General features: G+C 40.9%; 1 protein-coding gene across 8 annotated transcripts in view; it reads left to right on the top strand.

Annotated features, from left to right (window-relative positions):
- STPG2 (sperm tail PG-rich repeat containing 2) overlaps nucleotides 1-22,654 on the top strand; it is a 397,910-nt gene that overhangs the window by 90,820 nt on the left and 284,436 nt on the right. For 7 of the 8 annotated variants that reach the window (XM_045017500.1, XM_045017505.1, XM_045017503.1 and 4 more), the window contains one exon: nucleotides 7,194-7,283. In XM_045017500.1, coding sequence (XP_044873435.1) covers nucleotides 7,194-7,283 — 90 coding nt within the window. Of the gene's footprint in view, nucleotides 1-7,193; nucleotides 7,284-10,626; nucleotides 12,124-22,654 lie in introns of those variants that run through there. The other variant, XM_045017506.1, reaches the window with a different exon arrangement.

Here is a 22,654-nt window from a genome sequence, read left to right as displayed (position 1 = left end):
CTGCCAATCTGACCTAGGTAAAAATTCCTTCCCCTCAGAACCCTGACCCATCCTGACCAGTGTCCCAATTTGCAGTGCAATACACATTGTGAAGAAGAGAACTAAATAATAAACACCCATGTATGTACAGTATAGATCCACATATGCATGTTTCAGCTTTTCAGTATTTGCCCAGAACTTGGACTCCCACTCTACCGGAATAACTGTGAGCTAGGGGGGAAAAAAAACCAATCAAAAACAATCAAACAAAAAAAATCATTTCAGACATTTTGACATGCATATCAGAACACTAAGATCCCACTTTGTTTCTAAAAATGCAGTGTAGGTATGTTACTGAAATGCTTAACTTTATCAACTGAGTCACAATTTTCTCAGTTCAGGTTAAGTAGCATAGACATATTTTTATATTCTGCCATATATTCACCATGGTGTGGCAGTTTGCCCTGATGCTGATTAATCCGGATATATAGTCTAACTAATGCACTCAGGATCAAATTCTGCCCTCACGTATATGCACACAATTGTTAAAATGAGCAAGGACTACTATCAAATTCCCAATTAGAACCAAGCTGGGCACCAATTAATTAACAAAGCTAAAATAATAAATATTCATAAAGTAGAACAGGCAAGCTTGATGATATTTTTAAAGGGTGGAGGTGGCATGAAGGATATCATCCCTTCACATAACACAGATTTGCCCAGATAATTTCCGTTTGGGCATGCAGTAACACAGACAATCAGATATTGAAATAATTTAACAATTCTATGTTTCTTTCTCACTAGGATTTATTATTTGGAAATATAGCACATATCTAATAATTGTTAACAATATTCCTACTCAGCATTTGGACAATAGACTTACATTTTTGTTCTTTCAAAGATGATTCAAATATTAATATGACTTGAACAGATAGTAATGCAAAATAATGCAAGCAATTGTTTCCACCAGAGTCATATGCTGTTTAGGAATATATATGTTCATGCTGTTTTGTGTAAGAGACTTCTGAATAATTGATTACAAACAAGCAATGCACATAGATCAACTGTTAACTTTTCCACAGGTGCTCTAGTCACACAACCTTTATGCAAAAGATTAGATAGATATACCATTTTTTACTTTAGGATATATGTACAGGTAAAACTTGTTTTTATAAATTATCACTGTTATTGTATTACCCTTAATTACTGCAATGATAATCACATGGGGCATCACTGTCATTTAAACTAAAATCCCTTTACCTCACTCTGGCAAGAAAGAAGCCTTAAATAAAATAAATTTACACTTTGTATAGTAGAGTAAAGGGGCCTTATCTTAAATGGGGATCAGTTCCCAGGGTCTTCCAATTTATGACTTATGTTACTTCCACATTAAAAGTTATAAAAGTAAATATTTCATGGAAACACAAAATTTCAGTAGAACAATAAGTAGATTACTCTTCTCTCTTCTACCCTATGTCATTGTAAATCACAAGATACCCCGAAGGGGTGGCTTTGTTCGTCCAGTCAAGAACACTTTGTATTTAGGCAAACTTTACTTGTTATCTGCTTGCTGATGGGTGAGTTGCTCCCAGTCATTATCTGTCCACTACAACTTTTTTATTTTATTTTGGAGATGTTCTTTGCCATCCCTGCATGCAGGGCCGGCTCCAGACCCCAGCGTGCCAAGTGCGCGCTTGGGGCGGTGTGCCGCAGGAGGGCGGCAGGCGGCTCCGGTGGACCTCCCACAGGCATGCCTGCGGAGGGTCCGCTGGTCCCGCGGCTTCGGTGGAGCATCCACAGGTACGTCTGCAGGAGGTCCACCGGAGCCGCGGGACCGGCGACCGCCAGAGTGCCCCCCCGCGGCGTGCCGCCCTGCTTGGGGCGGCGCAATTCCTAGAGCCGCCCCTGCCTGCATGGGGTATTGACAGAGGGATTGAAACCTGGACCTGTAGATCTACAATCTGAGCCTTTGATGCCTCAGCTGAAAAACCCTCACTTGCTAGCTCAAAGGCTGAACAGATACATTAAATTTTGTTTGGTCTAGACACTAGAGAAGGACAGAAATCTATGCTGAGTAAGCATGGCTCACAAATAGTTCTGTGCTCAGGCTCGCTTGTGAATAAAACTTCATTTGAGAGGTCTGCATGCTCCTTACACTTCTGTTGCAATCCATCCTTGTACCTTTCTTTGATCTGTTCTTGTTTTATCATGTTCCCACAAAGATTTTTCATGAGTGTCTAGTTCTCTGCTCCACAGCAGGGTCTTTTTCCAGCCCTTTCCCCTGCTTCCACACTTACTTCTCAATTCTTATTTACATAACATGCACCAGCACTGGTTAGATTTCTATAAAATAAAATAAAATTTTTGTAAAGGCTAAAGAATGTTCTGCCTTCTTCACAGGTTCCCTGTAATAATTCATAGTTTTTTTGATTAACTTACAGTAACGCTTTCTGCAAAGTTCAAATATGGTTTTCTCAGGTGGTGCAACCAGAGGGCAAGAGGGGCTAGTGCCCTCACAGTGGAAGTATTGTGGGGACTCCACTTACATTCATGAAAGCCCCTGTGGGGGGAGAGGCACAGGATTCAGAGGGGCTGGAGCAGCTGTTGTGGTTCCTGAGGTCAGGCTGGAGAACAGGGAGTGGAGCCTGGAAGGGCTGTAATGATCCCAGGAGCAGATTGGAACCAGGGGCGGCTCAAGGTATTTTGCCGCCCCAAGCACGGCAGGCAGGCTACCTTCGGCGGCTTGCCTGCGGGAGGTCCCTGTTCCCGCGTATTCGGCGGCATGCCTGCGGAAGGTCCGCCGAAGCTGTGGGACCAGCGGACCCTCCGCAGGCATGCCACCGAAGGCAACCTGCCTGCCGCTCTCGCGGCGACCGGCAGAGTGCCCCCCCGCCCCCGGCTTGCCGCCCCAGGCACACGCTTGGCGTGCTGGTGCCTGGAGCTGCCCCTGATAGGAACTCTCAGGGTCCTCCTTTCTAGCCTGGAGCTGGCTGCCTCCAAGTCTCAGTATCCCCTTGCCCTACCATTCACAGGAGCCTCTGCCCTTTCTGCACCCCTATTGGGGTTGTATTATTGGTTAGGCTGCTGCCAGGCCTCTTCTATATCAGAGTAATTTTTAGGCTAAGTTTTCTAACAGTGTTTGAGAGTTGGTTAACATTAACCATTGTTTCGCAGACCTCAGTTAGTAATATTTTCATTATTTATCCTCTTCTTCTTCTTTGTAAAATTCTTGGTCAGGATCAAAATAATTTAGACCTAAAACATAGTTTTTCTCAATAGAGCTCCCAGCTCTCATACAGTTCTCCATGGTTTGGTTCTCTGTGATCTTTCACAGACATATACTGTATGCCCAGTTAAAGCGATGAGGACTCTAGCCTCCTTAGAAAACATCCAATAGGATTACAGTGCTTTCAGATGGATTAACCAATCATGAAACAGTGTAACAATTCATATGGTTTAGTTGTTGGCAAATTTCTGTTAGCTTTGTGGAATTGCAGAGTACTCAGCATTGCTTTCTGACAATAAATAATCAGTACGGCATTCAAAGATAAAATTAGGCTGAGGCAAGTAAACAAAAGATGAACTACAGTAATTTTCTAATCTTGTTTTACAAAGAAGAGCACAATAAGTGTTTTTTCTTAATTTTTGTTCTAAAATAGTTTTTTTATAAATGGAAAAGTACAGTAGATTTCAGCATTCAAGTACAGATATAAAAATCTTAAAAGTCAAACTAAACATAAACAACAAAATAAGTGCTTCTCATGCAGGATCAAGTAAACATATTTCACGCATGGAGTGACTCTGTCTCTCAAGTTCTGTATTATCAAATATATCAATTACAATTACCTAAGGCACAGGTTCTCAAACTGGGGGTCGCGACCCCTCAGGGGGCCATGAGGTTATTACATGGGGGGTCACGAGCTGTCAGCCTCCACCCCAAAACCCGCTTTCCCTCCAGCATTTATAATGGTGTTAAATATGTAAACAAGTGTTTTTAATTTAAAAGGGTTTTTTTTTTAAATTTATGGGGGAGGGGAGTTTGCACACAGAGGCTTGCTGCGTGAGAGAGGTCACCAGTATAAAAGTTTGAGAATCACTGACCTAAGGACCCCCTTATTGCTCCCTGACAGCTTCCTTTAACAGAATTATTATCATATGGGAAGGAAGAGAATATATATTACTAAATATGTTAGATGTAGGACAGTTTTTTCCAGTATTTGTCAAATGCAAATAACTTAGTTCCCCTAGGTCTTAATCAAGCAAGCTGAACAGTTCACATACATTATCATTAGAACTCAATATAGAACAAATTAGATTTAACAGTCTCTTCATAGAGGTGGGGGTTAGGGTGACCAGACAGCAAGTGTGAAAAATCGGGACAGGGGGTGGGGGGTAATAGGAGCCTATATAAAAAATCGGGACTGTCCCTATAAAATCGAGACATCTGGTCACCCTAGTGGGGGTAGCAAACTAAGGTTTCTTGGGGATATAGCCAGGCCTGTGCACCAAAATCAATGGTTAGCAGTGTTTCATTTAGTTTTGAAAGTGGCTACTAAAACCTAATGGAACACAAAACGTAACCTCCCCGCTCCTCAATTACTACACCTTTAACAAAAGACATTCTCAAAAATAGCTAGTGTTTTCCACATTCATGTACTGATTGATTAAGAGAGATGAATAACAAAATATTGATACCTTTATCTATGTAAACTCCTATATAAAAATATACTTAAAAACTCACTGCATTAAATAATAAATGAAATACGGTGATTGAAAAAGAACAAAAATTGCAGTTAACAGTTCAAAATGTTACATCGGTTCTCAAGGCCACAGCTTTCAGTGTTGGCCACAAAAGTTGTTACAGTAGTAAAAAAATTATTATTCTACTTGGAGTAATGTAGCTTTTGATTATTGTTTCCTCTGTTCCTGTTCTTCCATTTCCTGCATTTAATTTTTTGTGCATAAAGCTTTTAAATACACCAAGTTGGCAGCACATAAAGGTTTCCACTGAGTAAGAAGTGCAGAGCTTATATGGTGTCACAAAACCAGTGGGGAGCATAATTTATATAATAGATTGCCAACCTGGGGTGAGTGGGCTTTGTGTGTGTATGGGTCATTGGACTAGAGGAGAAAGAATGGATATAGGGTAGAGAGTAGAAGAGTGCAGGTGAGGAAACTGCATGGTCCTGAACCTGTCCCCACTTTCCTCACAACAAATGTAAGACTGTAGCTGTGAGTAAAGATGCTGTCAGTATCTTGAAAAGTACCCTTTATCCTTTTATGCTCCCATTGCAATCCCTACCGTAGTAGCCCTGGGTACATTTTATAAGTACACGTTTGCAGGCTCAGGAAACAGTCTATTTGCTCAATCTTTTCTTTCCTGCTCCTGTGGTGGTGCTACTTTTGTGCTGTAACTCTTGTGATGTTTATAAGTACTCATGCATGCCATAGTTACAAGTGTTACATGTTACAAAACATGTTCTTGTGGAAATGGACATTACAAGCTACACAAGTGTTATCATAATGTAGGCTTTTTTAGTTCTGTAATTAAAACAGCTAAGGTGCATGCATTAAGGCCCTGCTTAAGCATGTGTTTAAGTCCTATTGATGTCACCATTAAGCTGGTGTACGTATGGAACCTCACATTACAATAATACATGTGGCGTTTGAAGCCAGGGGGACTTAAGCATGTGCCTGTGTGCTTCTCTGAATCACGGCCTAACAGCTTAATACATAGCAATCTGAAATCAAACATATTTTTGATGTTAGGTTAATTTAGGTTATTATTCATGTAAATGTTTTAAAATATTTTGTGTGTGTGCATAAAGATTGGTGATAGACCACAACGTGAGTTGAAATAAATAAATAAAGGTTCTTTGAACCCTTAAGGCCCTCTTTTAACTTTTATTTTTTCCTTTTAGGAAAACCAAATCAATTACTCTTTATATTGTTAATATACCAATAAGTTTATAAATTTAAACATTCAAAAACCAGGAACTTTCAAGTTAAAGTGCTCATAGTAAAAATTTAGTTTTGCTGCATTACACTATTTTCTTTTCCTGTTTCTTTTTTTCGATGATTACATCTATATTTTGATGTTTATATTGTTAAGTATTTGCTATAAAAGATAAAGGATGAGCAATAGGGCCAGGCTGTCATCATCTTAGCTTTACATTTGCTGAGTTTGGAGCACTGAACATCATAGTCTTAACAGTACCTTAATATCATGTATTTGTTTAGGTTTCAAGAGATTTATCCTGGGGAACTTGGCTGGGAGAAGACAATGGGCTTGGCTACACTTGCAAGTTGCAGCGCTGGTGGAGGCTTTCCAGCGCTGCAATTAGTAACTGTTCACACCTGCAAGGCACATCCAGCGCTGCAACTCCCTGGCTACAGCGCTGGCTGAACACCTGGTCTGCTTGGGGAATAAGCATTGCAGCGCTGGTGATCCAGCGCTGCTCGTCAAGTGTGGCCACACACCAGCGCTTTAATTGGCCTCCAGGGTATTAGGAGAAATCCCAGAATGCTTTTAACTAAATTACTCTCTTTGTTTTGTTATGCAGCCTCTCTTTGTTTTGTTGTGAAGGAGCTCCGCGCGGAGCTCCGTTGCCGGTGCTGCTTATCTAAAAAACAAACAGAGCTCCTGTTTGCTGTGATCAATCTGTACCTGGCTGTAAACAATCAAATGAGAGGCAGGCAGGGAGTGAGTGAAACAGCGGGGAGTCGTGTTGGATGCAGGCTGTTTGCAATTAAGAGTTAAAACATTTTCTGATTTTTTCAAGGCAGGAAGCTAAACACACAGTGTTGGCTCCAAAAATCCACTCTCTCTCTCCCCCCGCTCCCTGTCACACTAGACCCCACTCCACCCCCCTCTTTTGAAAAGCACGTTGCTGCCACTTGAACGCTGGGATAGCTGCCCATAATGCATCACTCCCAACAGCGCTGCAAATGCTGCAAATGTGGCCACACACCAGCGCTGGTAGCTGTGAGTGTGGCCACACACCAGCGCTGTTCCTGCACAGCTGCACGACCAGCGCTGTAACTCCCAGCGCTGCAACTTTCAAGTGTAGCCAAGCCCAATGTGTATTTGTAAACACTGAATGGATTGATTCTAATGCCAACATAACTGATGTCAATTAAAACTACAAAGGAATTTTCAGTCTGAAATAGAGTTTTTTAAAGACTAACACTTCTGTGTACTTTGGAATTCTCAGGGCAAAAGGAGCACCGAAGAATCACATAAACAACATAAGCAGTTACCTGTTTTCTTGTCATCAACAGAAAGAACTCCAGTAGTTGCCATGGTAAGATAACTCTCCAGATTATTTAGGTTGTCTTTTTATATTACTGTATTCCCTCTAATATTTTAAACTAATGAATACAAATAAGATTTGTGGGGTCAAATTCTTTGCAAGCTAAGATCCATTGAAATCAATAGAATTATGCTTGCAGAGAATCTGGCATGTATTTTCTGTGGGGTCTGTAAATTTACAGGAATGAGAATGACATCTTCTAGAATGGTGGTATAATATTTTCAATATTATTTTATTTCTGGTTCTGTGTGTCCTAACGTGATTTTTGTTATTCTTACCACTGCTGTACATTGAGCAGACGGTTTTTATTGAGCTGTGATGTTCAGGCCTTCTTTCTAAGATGTTAAAGTTAATTTAGAATGCAGCAATGTGTACGAGCAGTTCTACTTAGTTCTTACAGTATGTATTATTTTGCATTTGTGTACAAAGAATATCATCTCCCATTGTGTTACCCTTTCACCTGAATTTATGAGGCCCTTGCAAAGTTCATCACAGTCTTCTGAGGTCTTGACTATCCTAAATTTTTGTGTCATCTGCAAATTGGCCACCTCACTAGTTACCCCTTTTCCAGATCATTAATAAGTGTATTAAAGAACACCTGTCCTTGTGTGGAACATTGGGCACTGTGGTATTATTCTTTGTTTTCTGTCTTGGCTAGTTTCTAGCCTTTGGCAGGTTTCAGAGTGGTAGCCATGTTAGTCTGTATCAGCAAAAACAACAAGGAGTCTTTGTGGCACCTTAGAGACCAACAAATTTATTTGGGCATAAGCTTTTGTGGGCTAGAACCCACTTCATCAGATGCATGGAGTGGAAAATACAGGAGCAGGTATAAATACATGAAAAGATGGGAGTTGCCTTACCAAGTGTGAGGTCAGTCTAATGAGACAATTCTCCCAGTCTTTAATCAAGCCTAATTTTATGATGTGCAAATTAATTCCAGTTCTGCAGTTTCATGTTGGAGTCTGTTTTTGAATTTTTTGTTGTTGAAGCATTGCCACTTTTAGGTTGGTTATTGAGTGACCAGGGAGATTGAAGTGTTCTCCTACTGGTTTTTCAATGTTATAATTCCTGATATCAGATTTGTGTCCATTTATTCTTTTCCGTAGAGACTGTCCAGTTTGGCCAGTGTACATGGCAGAGGGGCATTGCTTGTACATGACAGCATATATCACATTGGTAGATGTGCAGGTGAATGAGCCCCTTATGGTGTGGCTGATGTGGTTAGGATGGTTTTACCTTGAATAGATATGTAGACAGAGTTGGCACCGGGTTTTTTTGCAGGGTTTGGTTCCTGAGTTGGTGTTTTTGTTGTGTGGTGTGTAGTTGCTGGTGAGTATTTCCTTCAGGTTGGAGGGCTGTCTGTAAGCAAGGACTGGCCTGTCTCCCAAGCTCTGTAAGAGTGAGGGATCATCCTTCAGGATAGGTTGTAGATCCTTGATTGTGCGCTGGAGAGGTTTTAGTTGGGGGCTGTAGGTGACGGCAAGTGGCGTTCTGTTACTTTCTTTGTTGGGTCTGTCTTGTAGTAGGTGGCTTCTGGGTACCCTTTTGGCTTTGTCAATCTGTTTCTTCACTTCACCAGGAGGGTATTGTAGTTTTAAGAATGCTTGATAGAGATCCTAGAAGTGTTTGTCTCTGTCTGAAGGATTGGAGCAAATGTGGTTGTATCTTAGAGCTTGGCTGTAGACAATGGATCATGTGATGTGGTCTGGGTGAAAGCTGGAGGCATATAGGTAAGTATAGCGGTCAGTAGGTTTCCGGTATGGGATGGTGTTTATGTGACCATCGCTTATTAGCACTGTAGTATCTAGGAAGTAGACCTCTTGTGTGGACTGGTCCAGGCTGAGGAATTATAACATTCAAAAACCTGTAGGAGAACACTTCAGTCTCTCTGGTCACTCAATAACAGACCTAAAAGTGGAATTCTTCAACAAAAAAACTTCAGAAACAGACTCCTGGTTGTATATCATTAGGTGAAGGTGATTTTGTTGTTCTTTAATTTGCTGTTTTGTTCCAGCACTACAACTACCTTTGACACCTCACTCTCTGACCATACCTGTTTTTTATTATCTAAAAAGAGTAGCTTTGGGATTGATGTCTCCTAAACATCCTCACTGTTGAAAGCTGATGCAAATGAATCATGTAACTTTTCTGTAATATCCTATTGCTCTTGTTAGTCCCTGATAGTTAAACAAACTCACTAGTCCTTTTGCAGGCTTCCTGCTTCTGATACAATTACATTATTTATTTGGTTATTGGCAATTTGTTCTTAAAACTCCATCTTGGCCTTGCTAATTTCCATTTTAACTTGTATCTTGTATCATAGGGCTGAAGAGGCAAATTTGAGACAAATGTATCCTTCAACAAATGGAAATTAAGCCCAAGTAAAACCAGCAAGAAGCTGCATAAACTAGTAGATACAAGTTAAAATGGAAATTGGCAGGGCCAAGATGGAGTTTTTGTTTACTGCCCATAACCTGTCCATGTTCTAGTCATGGGTATTTTTAGTAAAAGACATGGACAGGTTACGGGCAATAAACAAAAATTCACGGTCCGTGATCTGTCCATGACTTTTACTAAAAATAGTGATGACTAAAACTTGGGGGCGGGTGCTACCCAGGGGCCCTGCGGGTGTTAGTGAAGGGCAGGCTGGAGGCGCAGGTGTGCGGCGGCGGCGGTGGTGCATGGCCCATGACCCCCGCTGATGCTTGGGGGGTGAGGGTTGGCGGAGCCGGCAGACTTCCTACCTGGCTCCGTGCCTCCCCCCCTCCCCCCCGAAGCAGCAGAGTTTGTGTGTGGGAGGAGACAGGGGATTGGGACATGGGATGGAGTGAGGCGGACTCTGGGCAGTGCTTACCTGGGGGCTCCCCGGAAGCGGCGACATCCCCCTCACCCAGCTGCTAGGTGGAGGCATGACCAGGCAGCTCTGCGTGCTGCCTCTGGCCAGGGCACTGCCCCCACAGTCCCCATTGGCTGGGAGGTGGCCAGGTAAGCTCTGCCTCACCTTGTTCCATGCCCCAATCCCCTGCCCCCTCTCACACCCCAACTCTTCTGCTAGGGGAAGGTTGGGGGCGGGCGCAGGGGCCAGAGAATTGGTCCTGCTTTGAGCAGGGGGTTGGACTAGATGACCTCCTGAGGTCCCTTCCAACCCTGAGATTCTATGATTCTATGGCGCAGGGGCTGCCTGAGCTGCCCCTGAGCCAGGTGCACTGGCTGCTGGAAAAGTCACGGAGGTCATGGAAAGTCATGGAATCCTCCTCACATTCAGGATTGTAACAATTACCTACATCATCACATCTCTCCAGGCTTACGACTGGTTTTTGCTATTGACTTTCAGGATACATACTTCCACATAGTCATCCATCTGGCCAGTGGGAAGTACTTGACGTTCACAGTGGGGTCCAACCATTATCAATACAAAATGGATTCTCCATTTCATGAAATGCCTGGCAATAGTGCCTGTACACCTCAGAAGGAAGAACACTGATGTCTATCCTTACCTGGATGATTGACTGATCAAGTGCAGATTCCAGCAGGAGACAAGAGCAAGCCTTCCTCTTCTAAATGGTAGGCCACATGATGGACTATGAAAAAGATCATCTGTTATGCCATCACAGATGATAGAATTCATAGGAGCTCTGATTGACTCCAGCTCGGAAAGAGTATACCTTCCCAATGAAGATTTCTATTGATGCAATTGCTAGTGTTAACGGGATAGAGTAAAAGTTGACTATGGTGTTATTGCCATGTCTGGGGCTGCTTGGCCATATGTTTGCTTGCATATACATGGCAGTACTTGCCAGACTTCACCTGCGACATCTTCACCTCTGCCTCAGGTCAGTCGATTCCCCAGGAAAACATCAGATGAACAAGAAGGCTTTGGTCTCACCTCACGTTGTTGCAGAACTAGGATGGCAAAAGAAACTCAGAAACATGCATGGAGGGGTACCACTCTCGGAACTCTCATTGACAAAAACTTTGTGGAAATATCTGGCACAGGTTGAGAAGTCCATTGGGACCATCCACAAATGCAAGAGACTTAGGACCCAGAAGTTATAAGGTTCCACATCAAATTCCTGGTGCTCAGAGCCACTAAAATAGCCTGCAGAGCCTTCCTCCATATTCTTCAAAACTCCACTGTGCAAATACTGACAGAGGACCCATCTGCAATGAAATACATAAGAAAACAAGGGGGCACATATTCATCTTCCCTTTGTCTGGAAGCTGTGCCAGAACTTTTGTTCCAAGGGGGCCATGAACCTGGTGTTGTTTCTAAAATGCTTTCCTTCTGTAGTGGTCTCAAGGCATACTATATACTTTTTCACCAATCTCCTTGTTCCTCAGAGTAATTTTGAAGATGAGAAGAGACAAAGGCGTGATCTTTTGGTGGCTCTGTATGGGCCTACACAGTTTTGGCTGACAGACTTGCTGAACATTTCTATTCAGTTCCAGTCTAGCTCCCAGACTGCCTGGACCCCACAGACAAATATTCCATCCAGACCTGAAGTTGCTGCACCTGATGGCATCGCTCTTGTCTGGCTAAGTACTACAGACAGAGGCTGCTTCAGGTCCAGGAAATCCTGTTACAAGGCAGGAAAATGTCAGCCAGAAGAACCCATTCATCTAAATGGAAGAACTTCTCTCTATGGGCAGTCCAGCATGATCTTCACCTTGTCCCGGCCTTGATACCTGTTGGACTTACAATAGATCTGAGGGAACTGATGGAGGGACATGGCTGCCTTGTACTTTATGGCAGCACACGGAGGCACATGGCACATGTATGGCCCTGATTTTAATTAAAAATAATTAAATCTTGTGCACATGAGGTGCATGCGCCCCTACAGTTGGATTCCCACTGACTATAACATCTTGCAGAACCGCAGTTAGTGTAGGGTTCTTTCCTTTTTTCCAAATTTGTTACTGAGTTTTCAGAGAAATGTTAAATGGCATTTCACTTTTAAATCTGCAAACTCATTATAATTTCCTGTCCTTCCCTCAGGAGCAATTATTCAAAACTAAGAATTCCACATCTTGCATGTATATTGTAATTGGCATAGATCTTAATGTTTTAAAGCACTTTTCGACAATAAAATAAATGTTTACTGTCTCTACTAGGCAAGTCATGTGTCAACTAAATAGCAGTGCAGCGCATATAAAATGGTAAATCACTTTGTGCAGTAAATTGTTTTAATTGAAGGAACATATCTTTATTTTGAAAGTATTTAGAAATACAGTAGCCACCTCAAAAGATAACGTTTTTCTTTAGCAGTTAAATAAAATCAGAACCACATTCATGTGTAGCATATTTCAAAAACTGTCTATTTTCCAAATGATTTTGAATGTAAGAATACTGGACCTACTTGGAGAAATTAATAATCAATTATCTTTTTGTATATGTTTTATATATTAATGGGACTTGCAAGTAGCAGCAAAGGCTGTCAGAATATCTGGGCCCATATCTTGCTCTTATAGATATTAGATTTAGAAATCTGATTCATTACAATGGCATCAGGATTGGGTCCCGAATGTGGAACTAAAATGTGGCACTCCATTTAAAATTGAAATAAAAATGAAAGGTAATATTATCATACATCTTAATAGATACAGACAGAAAAATGTGTCAGCTTTTGGATCTTCTGGTTAAGATTTATATCTAGGAAAGAGATTCCACTTAATTTCATCGTTAACAATCCAGAATCATAAGGATCTATAGCCAAAGCAACCATAAAAAAGAAGAAGATTTTGATTAACAATGGTATAAGTTTGTTTTGGCTTTGTTGCAAGGCCAGTCCTCGCTTACAGACAGCCTCCCAACCTGAAGCAAATACTCACCAGCAAGCGCACACCATACAACAGAAACACTAACCCAGGAACCTATCCTTGCAACAATGCCCAATGCCAACTCTGTCCACATATCTATTCAAGTGACACCATCATAGGACCTAATCACATCAGCCACGCCGTCAGGGGCTCGTTCACCTGCACATCTACCAACGTGATATATGCCATCATGTGCCAGCAATGCCCCTCTGCCATATACACTGGCCAAACTGGACAATCTCTATGCAAAAGAATAAATGGACACAAATCTGACATCAGGAATCATAACATTCAAGAACCAGTGGGAGAACACTTCAACCTCTCTAACCACTCAGTGACAGACTTGAAGGTGGCAATTTTGCAACAAAAAACTTCAAAAACAGCCTCCAAAGAGAGACTGCTGAACTTGAATTAATATGCAAATTAGATACAATTAACTTAGGTTTAAACAGAGACTGGGAATGGTTGGGCCATTACACTAATTGAATCTATTTTCCCATGTTAAGTTAAAAGAAAAAGGAAAAAAAGAGGAGGATTTAGGAGAATAAGGAATGAGAGGGGAGTGGGAGAAAAGACAGGAGATAAAGGTAGGAGCAGCATCATGTAGGTCCTTGAAGTGTCAGAAGGAGGAGCTTGGCTTTGATATGATAAGGGGCAGGAAACCAGTGGATGAGGGAGGAGTGACATGTTCAGAGCAGTGGGAAAGGACATGATTATATGAGCAGCATTTTGGCTGTGGTTGGTAGGGAAGTGGAGTAGGCCAGAAAGTAGAATATTACAGTAGTCAAGGCACGAGGTGGCCCTGGCATGAGCAATGGCAATGAAGGTGGACGCAACTAGTGACAGAACTCATTGAGAGACTAGACATGTGGGAAAGGGGAGCAAATTGTTGAAGATTACATTACACTGCAAGCCTGGGAGAAAAGAAGGATATTGGTGGTGTTAATGAAGGGATCAGGTGAGATTTTTGCCATTTGGGGATTTATGCTTTCCCGGTCAATGGGAATTAGGTGCCTAAGAGACTTTTGAAAATGGGATTTAGGCACCTAAGTCACTTAGGTGCTTTTGAAAATTTTTGCTCTGATCAAATATAGGAACACCTTAATCATTCTCTGTGTGACTGTGTGTATAAAAGTGGGGAGGGAGGGTGAAGAAAGATACAGGAGAGAATTAAGGCTTTCTAATACTGTTACTATTTATTATTTTCACAAAGTATTAGAGAACTAGCTTTATCCAGATAAGTGCGTAACTACTGAAACTTGGACTGATTCTTCAGACATATGAATAAATGTAGAAAATAAAAGCATTAAAATAAAGGAAACAGAAAAAGAAAATCCATAGTGTTTGAATGATTTAGTAACTGTATTGCTTCTAGCCCTGCTCTCTCTGCTAGCATATGTTGTGTAAGTAGTTAAGTGGCTTCTATTTAATGGCTAAATCCTTTTTAGTACATTGTCACAATTATTGCTTTCATGCTGAATTGTTAATAGAATCACTTTGGTAGCATATTAAAAGTACTGCATACCATAGTGCTCATTTACTTCAAGAGCTAGGGTTTCCTTGAAATCATATTGTGCTGCATAATTATAGTTTGCAGACTAAAAGTTTTATTTTACAGATTGTAAATCTGCATTTTTGTGGTGATATGCATTACAGGGGTTTCATGTCTAGGTATTTATTAAGAAATTTATATCTTTCAATAGACTATGCCTGATTTCACAGCTTAAAAAGTAGGCTATATTATGTGAAAATAATAAACCTATCACAGTCGGCAATGGCAACAGCATTTTAACTGCTGCTATTTTAGTATGTAACAAAAGTATTATTTATTGTTTCCTTGAACATTTAGATTTTTATATACAATACTTTAAAAAAACTTCTGCAATATGTTATTTGACAGCAGAATATATTTAAAGAACCTAATTCATGATTATAAAAAGTGGAAGAAATAGAGTATATAGTGTAAAATATGTAATGATTACTATACGTTTTATATTTGCACAAAATTCAGTGAAGAAAAATAAATGCTAATTATTTGTATTTCTTTTCTTTATTGTGTGCCTGCTTACTGAAAGAGTGGTATGCATGTGGTTCACAATGCTTAGCAACAGTCTTCTTAGTAGTAGGCAGCTTGAGGACTGCTATCTGAAAGATGATTGCCCAGGGGCAAGCGGGCAGAGTCACTTAGAAGGAAAAATTTCTACAAGACGGGTAGGTCTTAGCAGCTTTAAGGGCTTTAAAAATGAAAACCATGAATCTTAAATTGGATCAGCTTATATTGTGTATGGAGCACTGCTGGTATTGTGTGCTCTCCTGTCTTTAATGTCTAAGAAGCGGGCTGCTGCATTTTGTACCAGCTGAAGCTTTTCATTTGGCCATTACTTTGATCTGCAAGTAGATTGTGTTGCAGCAATCTAACCTAGGGGTAATGAATGCAGGGATCATCATAGCTGACTGAGAAGAACCGGCTTAATCTCTTGGTCATTTGAATATAAAAGAGGCATTCCCCTCCACCATTGTTGTCTGTTTCTCCAATAGTAGGCACAGTGCTGTCTTGTTGATGGATTGGTTGTATCTGCTGAAAATGAGACATAAGTTAGGATGTTTTTTGAGTAGTAGTATGTATGAAATGTATATGCCCTTCAGTTTAGAAATAAATCTCATGGGTTATTTTGGTTTGTCTTCGGATTTTTTAAACAAATTGTTGATTTAGGCAGTACTGCCACTTCCCACTTGGGGAGAAAGCCCCATGCCAGATTGCCGTGTTACTGCTCTGGCACTCTGCTCTGGTGCCCTGTGCATGGGTTCCTAAGTTGCAGGTCTCCACAGTTTCACTTAATTTACCCAATCTCATTCTGCTGTCTTCTTTTAAAATACATTTCTGCTCCTTCAGACAAAGGAATTGCATTCAAACTTAATTTAAGCAAGCTGCTGAAGTCCTAAAATTTTGTTAGTCCCATCTGGAATTTCATTAGATCCTTTCTGCTTACTAAGGTATTTAGCTGTTGAAAATTGTTGAATGATTTCACATATGAGAATTTAAAATTTACTCCATTAACTTTACAATAGGTAGCTAATATGTTATACTCATCTTAAGCTGTGATACCATATAGCAGTGGAGATCTGTGATCCTTGAAACATTTAAAAAAAAAATTTCTTTCTTTTAGTAAATTATATTTCTGGGAAGTTAAAAGCTTTATGTATGCAGTATCTTAGTATTTAAATATTTTGGACTTTTTCCACATTTGGGACCAGATATTGGAAATGGGGTGCCTTAATTGTTCCTGCAAAATGTAGTTTTTGTTGCTTTCCTCTGTACTCTCTCCAATTTATCCACATCTTTTGTAAAGTGTGACAACCCGAACTGGACATAGTACTCCAGGGGAATCCTCACCAGTGCTCAGTTAAGTGGAATAGGTTTCAGAGTAGCAGCCGTGTTAGTCTGTATCCGCAAAAAGAACAGGAGTACTTGTGGCACCTTAAAGACTAACAAATTTATTGAAGCATGAGCTTTCGTGAGCTACAGCTCACTTCTTCGGATGCATAGAATGGAACACACAGACAGGAGATATTTATACATACAGAGAACATGAAATGGTGGAAGTATGCATACCAACAGGCAGAGTCTAATCAATTGAGATGAGCTATCGTCAGCAGGAGGAAAAAAACTGTTTGAAGTGATAATTAAGATGGCCCATAGAAGGTGTGAGGAGAACTTAACATAGGGAAATAGATTCAATTAATGTAATGACCCAACCATTCCCAGTCTTTGTTTAGACCACAGGTAATTGTGTCTAGTTTGCATATTAATTCGAGTTCAGCAGTTTCTCTTTGGAGTCTGTTTTTGAAGTTTTTTTGTTGCAAAATTGCCACCTTCAAGTCTGTCACTGAGTGGTTAGAGAGGTTGAAGTGTTCTCCCACTGGTTTTTGAATGTTATGATTCCTGATGTCAGATTTGTGTCCATTTATTCTTTTGCGTAGAGACTGTCCAGTTTGGCCAATGTACATGGCAGAGGGGCATTGCTGGCACATGATGGCATATATCACGTTGGTAGATGTGCAGGTGTACGAGCCCCTGATGGCGTGCCTGATGTGATTAGGTCCTATGATGGTGTCACTGGAATGGATATGTGGACAGAGCTGGCATCGGGCTTTGTTGCAAGGATAGGTTCCTGGGTTAGTGTTTATGTTGTATGGTGTGCGGTTGCTGGTGAGTATTTGCTTCAGGTTGGGAGGCTGTCTATAAGCGAGGACTGGCCTGTCTCCCAAGATCTGTGAGAGTGAGGGATCATCTTTAAGGATAGGTTGTAAATCCTTGATGATGCGCTGGAGAGGTTTTAGTTGGGGGCTGTAGGTGATGGCTAGTGGCGTTCTGTTATTTTCTTTTTTAGGCCTGTCCTGTAGTAGGTGGCTTCTGGGTACTCTTCTGGCTCTGTCAATCTGTTTTTTCACTTCAGCAGGTGGGTATTGTAGTTTTAAGAATGCTTGATAGAGATCTTGTAGGTGTTTATCTCTGTCTGAGGGATTGGAGCAAATACGGTTGTATCTTAGAGCTTGGCTGTAGACAATGGATCGTGTGGTGTGCCCGGGATGGAAGCTGGAGGCATGTAAGTAAGTATAGCGGTCAGTGGGTTTCCGGTATAGGGTGGTATTTATGTGACCATCGTTTATTAGCACAGTAGTGTCTAGGAAATGGACCGCTTGTGTGGATTGGTCTAGGCTGAGGTTGATGGTGGGATGGAAATTGTTAAAATCACGGTGGAATTCCTCGAGGGTTTCTTTTCCATGAGTCCAGATGATGAAGATGTCATCAATGTAGCGCAAGTAGAGTAGGGGCGTTAGGGAACAAGAGCTAAGGAAGCGTTGTTCTAAGTCAGCCATAAAGATGTTGGCATACTGAGGGGCCATGCGGGTACCCATAGCAGTGCCACTGACTTGAAGATATATATTGTCCCCAAATGTGAAATAGTTGTGGGTGAGGACAAAGTCACAAAGTTCAGCCACCAGGTTAGCCGTGATATTATCGGGGATACTGTTCCTGATGGCTTGTAGTCCATCTTTGTGTGGAATGTTAGTGTAGAGGGCTTCCACGTCCATAGTGGCCAGAATGGTGTTTTCTGGAAGATCACCGATGGATTGTAGTTTCCTACCAATAGTTACCTACCAACCTCCGTTTGAGGCCTCAAAATCAGGGCTCCACTGTTCAGGATTCTAAGGCCAGAAGGGATGACTGTGATCTTCTAGTCTGACTTCCTGTATAACACAGGCTATAGGTTTTCTCTGAAATAATTTGTTTTAAGTAGAGTATATCTTTTCAGTAAAATATCCAATCTTGATTTAAAAATGGTCAGTGATGGAGAATCAGCCACAGCCCTTGGTAAATTGTTCTAATGATTAATGACCCTGACTGTTAAAAATGTAAATCTTATTTCCAGTTTGAATTTGTCTAACATCAATTTCCAGCCATTGGATCTTTTTATACCTTTGTCTGCTACACAAAGAGCCCATTATTAACTATTTGTTCCCCTTGTAGGTACTTACACACTGTGATCAAGTAAGTTCTTAATCTTCTGTTTGTTAAACTAAATAGATTGAGCTCCTTAAATCTGCCACATAAGGCATGTTTTCCAATCCCTTAATCATTCTTGTGGCTCTTCTCTGAACCCTCCCCAATTTATTATCAAGCTTCCTGAATTGTGGACACCAGAGCTGGACAGAGTATTCCAGCAGTAATCACAGAAGTACCAATGCAGAGGTAATATAACCTGTCTACTCCTACTTGAGATTCCTGTCTTTCCAAGAATCACATTAACTCTTTTGGCTACAGTATCCTACTAAAACAACAAGGAGTCCGGTGGCACCTTAAAGGCTAACAGATTTATTTATTTATTTATTTATTTATTTATTTATCTACAACCCATCCTGGACAATGATCCCTCACTTTCACAGGCCTTGGGTGGCAGGCCAGTCCTCGCCCACAGACAACCTGCCAACTTGAAGCATATTCTCACCAGTAACTGCACACCGCACCATAGTAACTCTAACTCAGGAACCAATCCATGCAACAAACCTCGATGCCAACTCTGCCCACATATCTACACCAGCGACACCATCACAGGACCTAACCAGATCAGCCACACCATCACCGGTTCATACACCTGCACGTCCACCAATATAATATACGCCATCATATACCAGCAATGCCCCTCTGCTATGTACATCGGCCAAACTGGACAGTCCCTACGGAAAAGCATAAATGGACACACATCAGATATTAGGAATGGCAATATACAAAAACCTGTAGGAGAACACTTCAATCTCCCTGGACACACAATAGCAGATCTAAAGGTAGCCATCCTGCAGCAAAAAAACTTCAGGACCAGACTTCAAAGAGAAACTGCTGAGCTTCAGTTCATCTGCAAATTTGACACCATCAGCTCAGGATTAAACAAAGACTGTGAATGGCTTGCCAACTACAAAAGCAGTTTCTCCTCCCTTGGTTTTCACACCTCAACTGCTAGAAGAGGGCCTCATCCTCCCTGATTGAACTAACCTCATTATCTCTAGCCTGCTACTTGCTAACATATATATACCTGCCCCTGGAAATGTCCACTACATGCATCTGACGAAGTGGGTATTCACCCACGAAAGCTCATGCTCCAAAACGTCTGTTAGTCTATAAGGTGCCACAGGACTCTTTTCTGCTTTTACAGATTTATTTGGGCATAAGCTTTCATGGGTAAAAAACCCACTTCTTCAGATGCTACCCCCTTATACTAGTATCATACTGGGAGCTTATATTCAGCTGATTATCTATCAGGAAACCCCCCTCCCCTGTCTTTTTCAGAGTCACTGCTTGTCAGGATAGAGTCCTAAAAGTATGGTCTACAGTCTTTATTACGAGATTATACATATATATTTGGCTGTATTGAGATACATATGGTTTGCTTTCACCCATCTTCCCAAGCAATCCAGATCAGACTAAATCAATGGCCTGTCCTCTTCATTATTTACCACTCCTCCAATCTTTGTGTTATCCACAAATTTAATCAGTGATGATTTTATGGTATCTTCTGGGTAAAACATATAGGTAAAACAGATAAAAACATTAAATAACGTAGGGCCATGAACTGTTCTCTGCTGGACTCCACTGTTAACAAAGACTTGATAATTCTCTGTTTAAACATATATTTTGAGACCTATCCATTCTTTAATACATTTAATGCCATTTTAAGTTTGTATCATTCTAGTTTCTTAATCAAAATTCTGTGCAGTACCAAGTCAAGTACCTTATAGGTCTAAATATTAACACTATTAACATCTTATTAGCATATCATATATTACATGTCATACATATTAACATCAACAATTTTACCTTTATCTACCAAACTTGTAATCTCATTTGAAAAAAAAGAGACCAAGTTAGCTTGGCAGGAGCTATTTTCCATAAATCCGAGTTGATTGTCATTAATTATATTACCATCCTTTAGGCCTTTATTGAGTCCTCTATAAGCTGTTCCATTATTTTGCCTAGGGATCAAGATCAGGCTGAAAGGCCTATAATTATCCCAGTCATTTCATTTGCTCTTTTAAAACTTTGGCACATTTGCTTTCTTCTAGTCTTCTGGAACTTCTTCTGTATTCTGAAAGTTACTGAAAATCAACATTAACAGTATTAACATTTATTAGAGTTCTAGTCATTGACCAATATGTAATAAGAGACAGTGCCTGCTACAAGAGCGTACAGTCTAAACAGAAAAGACAGTGTGTGGGAGGAAGACAGTATTATCATCATCCAAATATTACCAGGCATGGAATTGAGGCACAGAGGGATTAAGTGATTTATCAAAGGGCACACGGAAGTTTGTAGTATAAATGGGAACTGAACCCAGATTTCTTGAGTCTTGGGCTAGTGCTTTAATCACAAGGCCATCTCCTTCTTCTAAAGACTAATTTCATCCATGTTCATATGATAATTTCAGACAATCATGAACAAGCTAAACTGTGTCTGAGCCCCTTGTTTATCAAGTTCAATGCATGGCTTGAGATATGTGAATCCTCTCATTGTCTGGCTATGCTGAAAGGACAGGAGACATTTGACATGGGTTTAATCAGGCTACAACTTTATTATTATATGTGTGGGACTACCCAGCAGATAACAGTGTAAGGTGCAGATAACCCCATGTTTACCATTCCCAGGGGATGAGTCAGCAACCACGCTGACTCCTTTTGCAGCAGTTTTCATCTTCACCCTCTCCTCCCCCACCAGCCATAAAGCTCTGTTCCCTTCACTTGTCCAGCCAGCCAAACACTCCCCTGCTTAAAGGTGAAGGGCAGTCATTACAAAGGCCCCTGCATCTTGGGAATTAATGTTGTCCTGACAAAATTTATGACAGTTCATTTAAAGGCACTCAGTACTTGTAAGCTCAAGTTTCTTACATAAGGTTATTTTTGGGGGGTCAGTGATTTCAGTTTACAGAGTGAACGAGGTAAGGTTTTTTTCCATGGGAGGTTTCTTTCTTGGGGTCAGTGATTTCAACTCAGAGTAAGTTGCCAGATAATCCACTTTAAATCAAATTTATAAGGATAAGGAGATGCTATGGACTCATCCTAGATTGTTTTTGAAAGTGGTGAAAGATTTTTAGTTTTATTTGCAAGTGTTTCCCCTTTGCCTATATGCCTATTTTGGTGAAGTCCTTCTTCACAACCTTGATAATTAAAGGTCTATCTTCTGGGGTCAATGCTATCTCAGTGGTGACCATATCAAATGGCTCTCTCACTACTGTGTTCTGGTAGGCATGTACCTGGAAGGTTCTCTCATGGCTCATGCTATCCACAGCAGGGCAAATTTGGTTGTCATATGCAATAACGTTTCTATCTAGAATATGTGCAAAACAGCCATATAGTCCTCCATATATATAAATTAAAAATAACCTGTTGCTTAGAGTTAGTTTCTATTGAGGAATCCCATATTAATCTCTAGGTTATGAATAAGCTGTTTTTGAAATAAGGGAGCCCAAACTTTGCCTGTCCCCCAAAGGGGAGTTCTTTTTATTTTGAGTCATCCTAAAGCTAATTACTCTCCAAGAATGAGAATCCTGGGTAGACAGAATCTTTAAAGAAAGAGAAACTTTCTTGCTTATGATTCTACATAAGATATAACCGCTCAAGATTCTCATTCAGCCATCCATCTTCCAGCAAAAACTGAGGCCTTCTTCAGGGCATGTTCCTTTCTACTGAAATTTTCTTTTATTCCTGAGGAGGGCAGTTTTAAATAAAATTGTTTTGTCCATTTTTGTATGGTATGTTTTGCTAATTAACTTTTTCTAAGCTTTTTGCAGAATTCAGATGGTTGCTGGAAGGTCACGAGGGACAGCAGTAATGTTGTGTAATTTAAATCAAACTGTGATGGGGCATCTGCCCCACACTAGCCCATAAAGGGTTCTATTAAAGGGATCTGCGCAACAGGCAGCCAGTTGGAGAGGACCCTAGGAAGGCTGGGCAGGAGACAACTAATTGGAGAGGGCTACAAGGAACAGCCAATT

This window comes from Mauremys mutica, chromosome 5, assembly GCF_020497125.1.
Source record: "Mauremys mutica isolate MM-2020 ecotype Southern chromosome 5, ASM2049712v1, whole genome shotgun sequence".
Lineage (NCBI taxonomy): Eukaryota > Metazoa > Chordata > Testudines > Geoemydidae > Mauremys > Mauremys mutica.
This window is presented reverse-complemented; position numbering and strand designations above follow the sequence as displayed.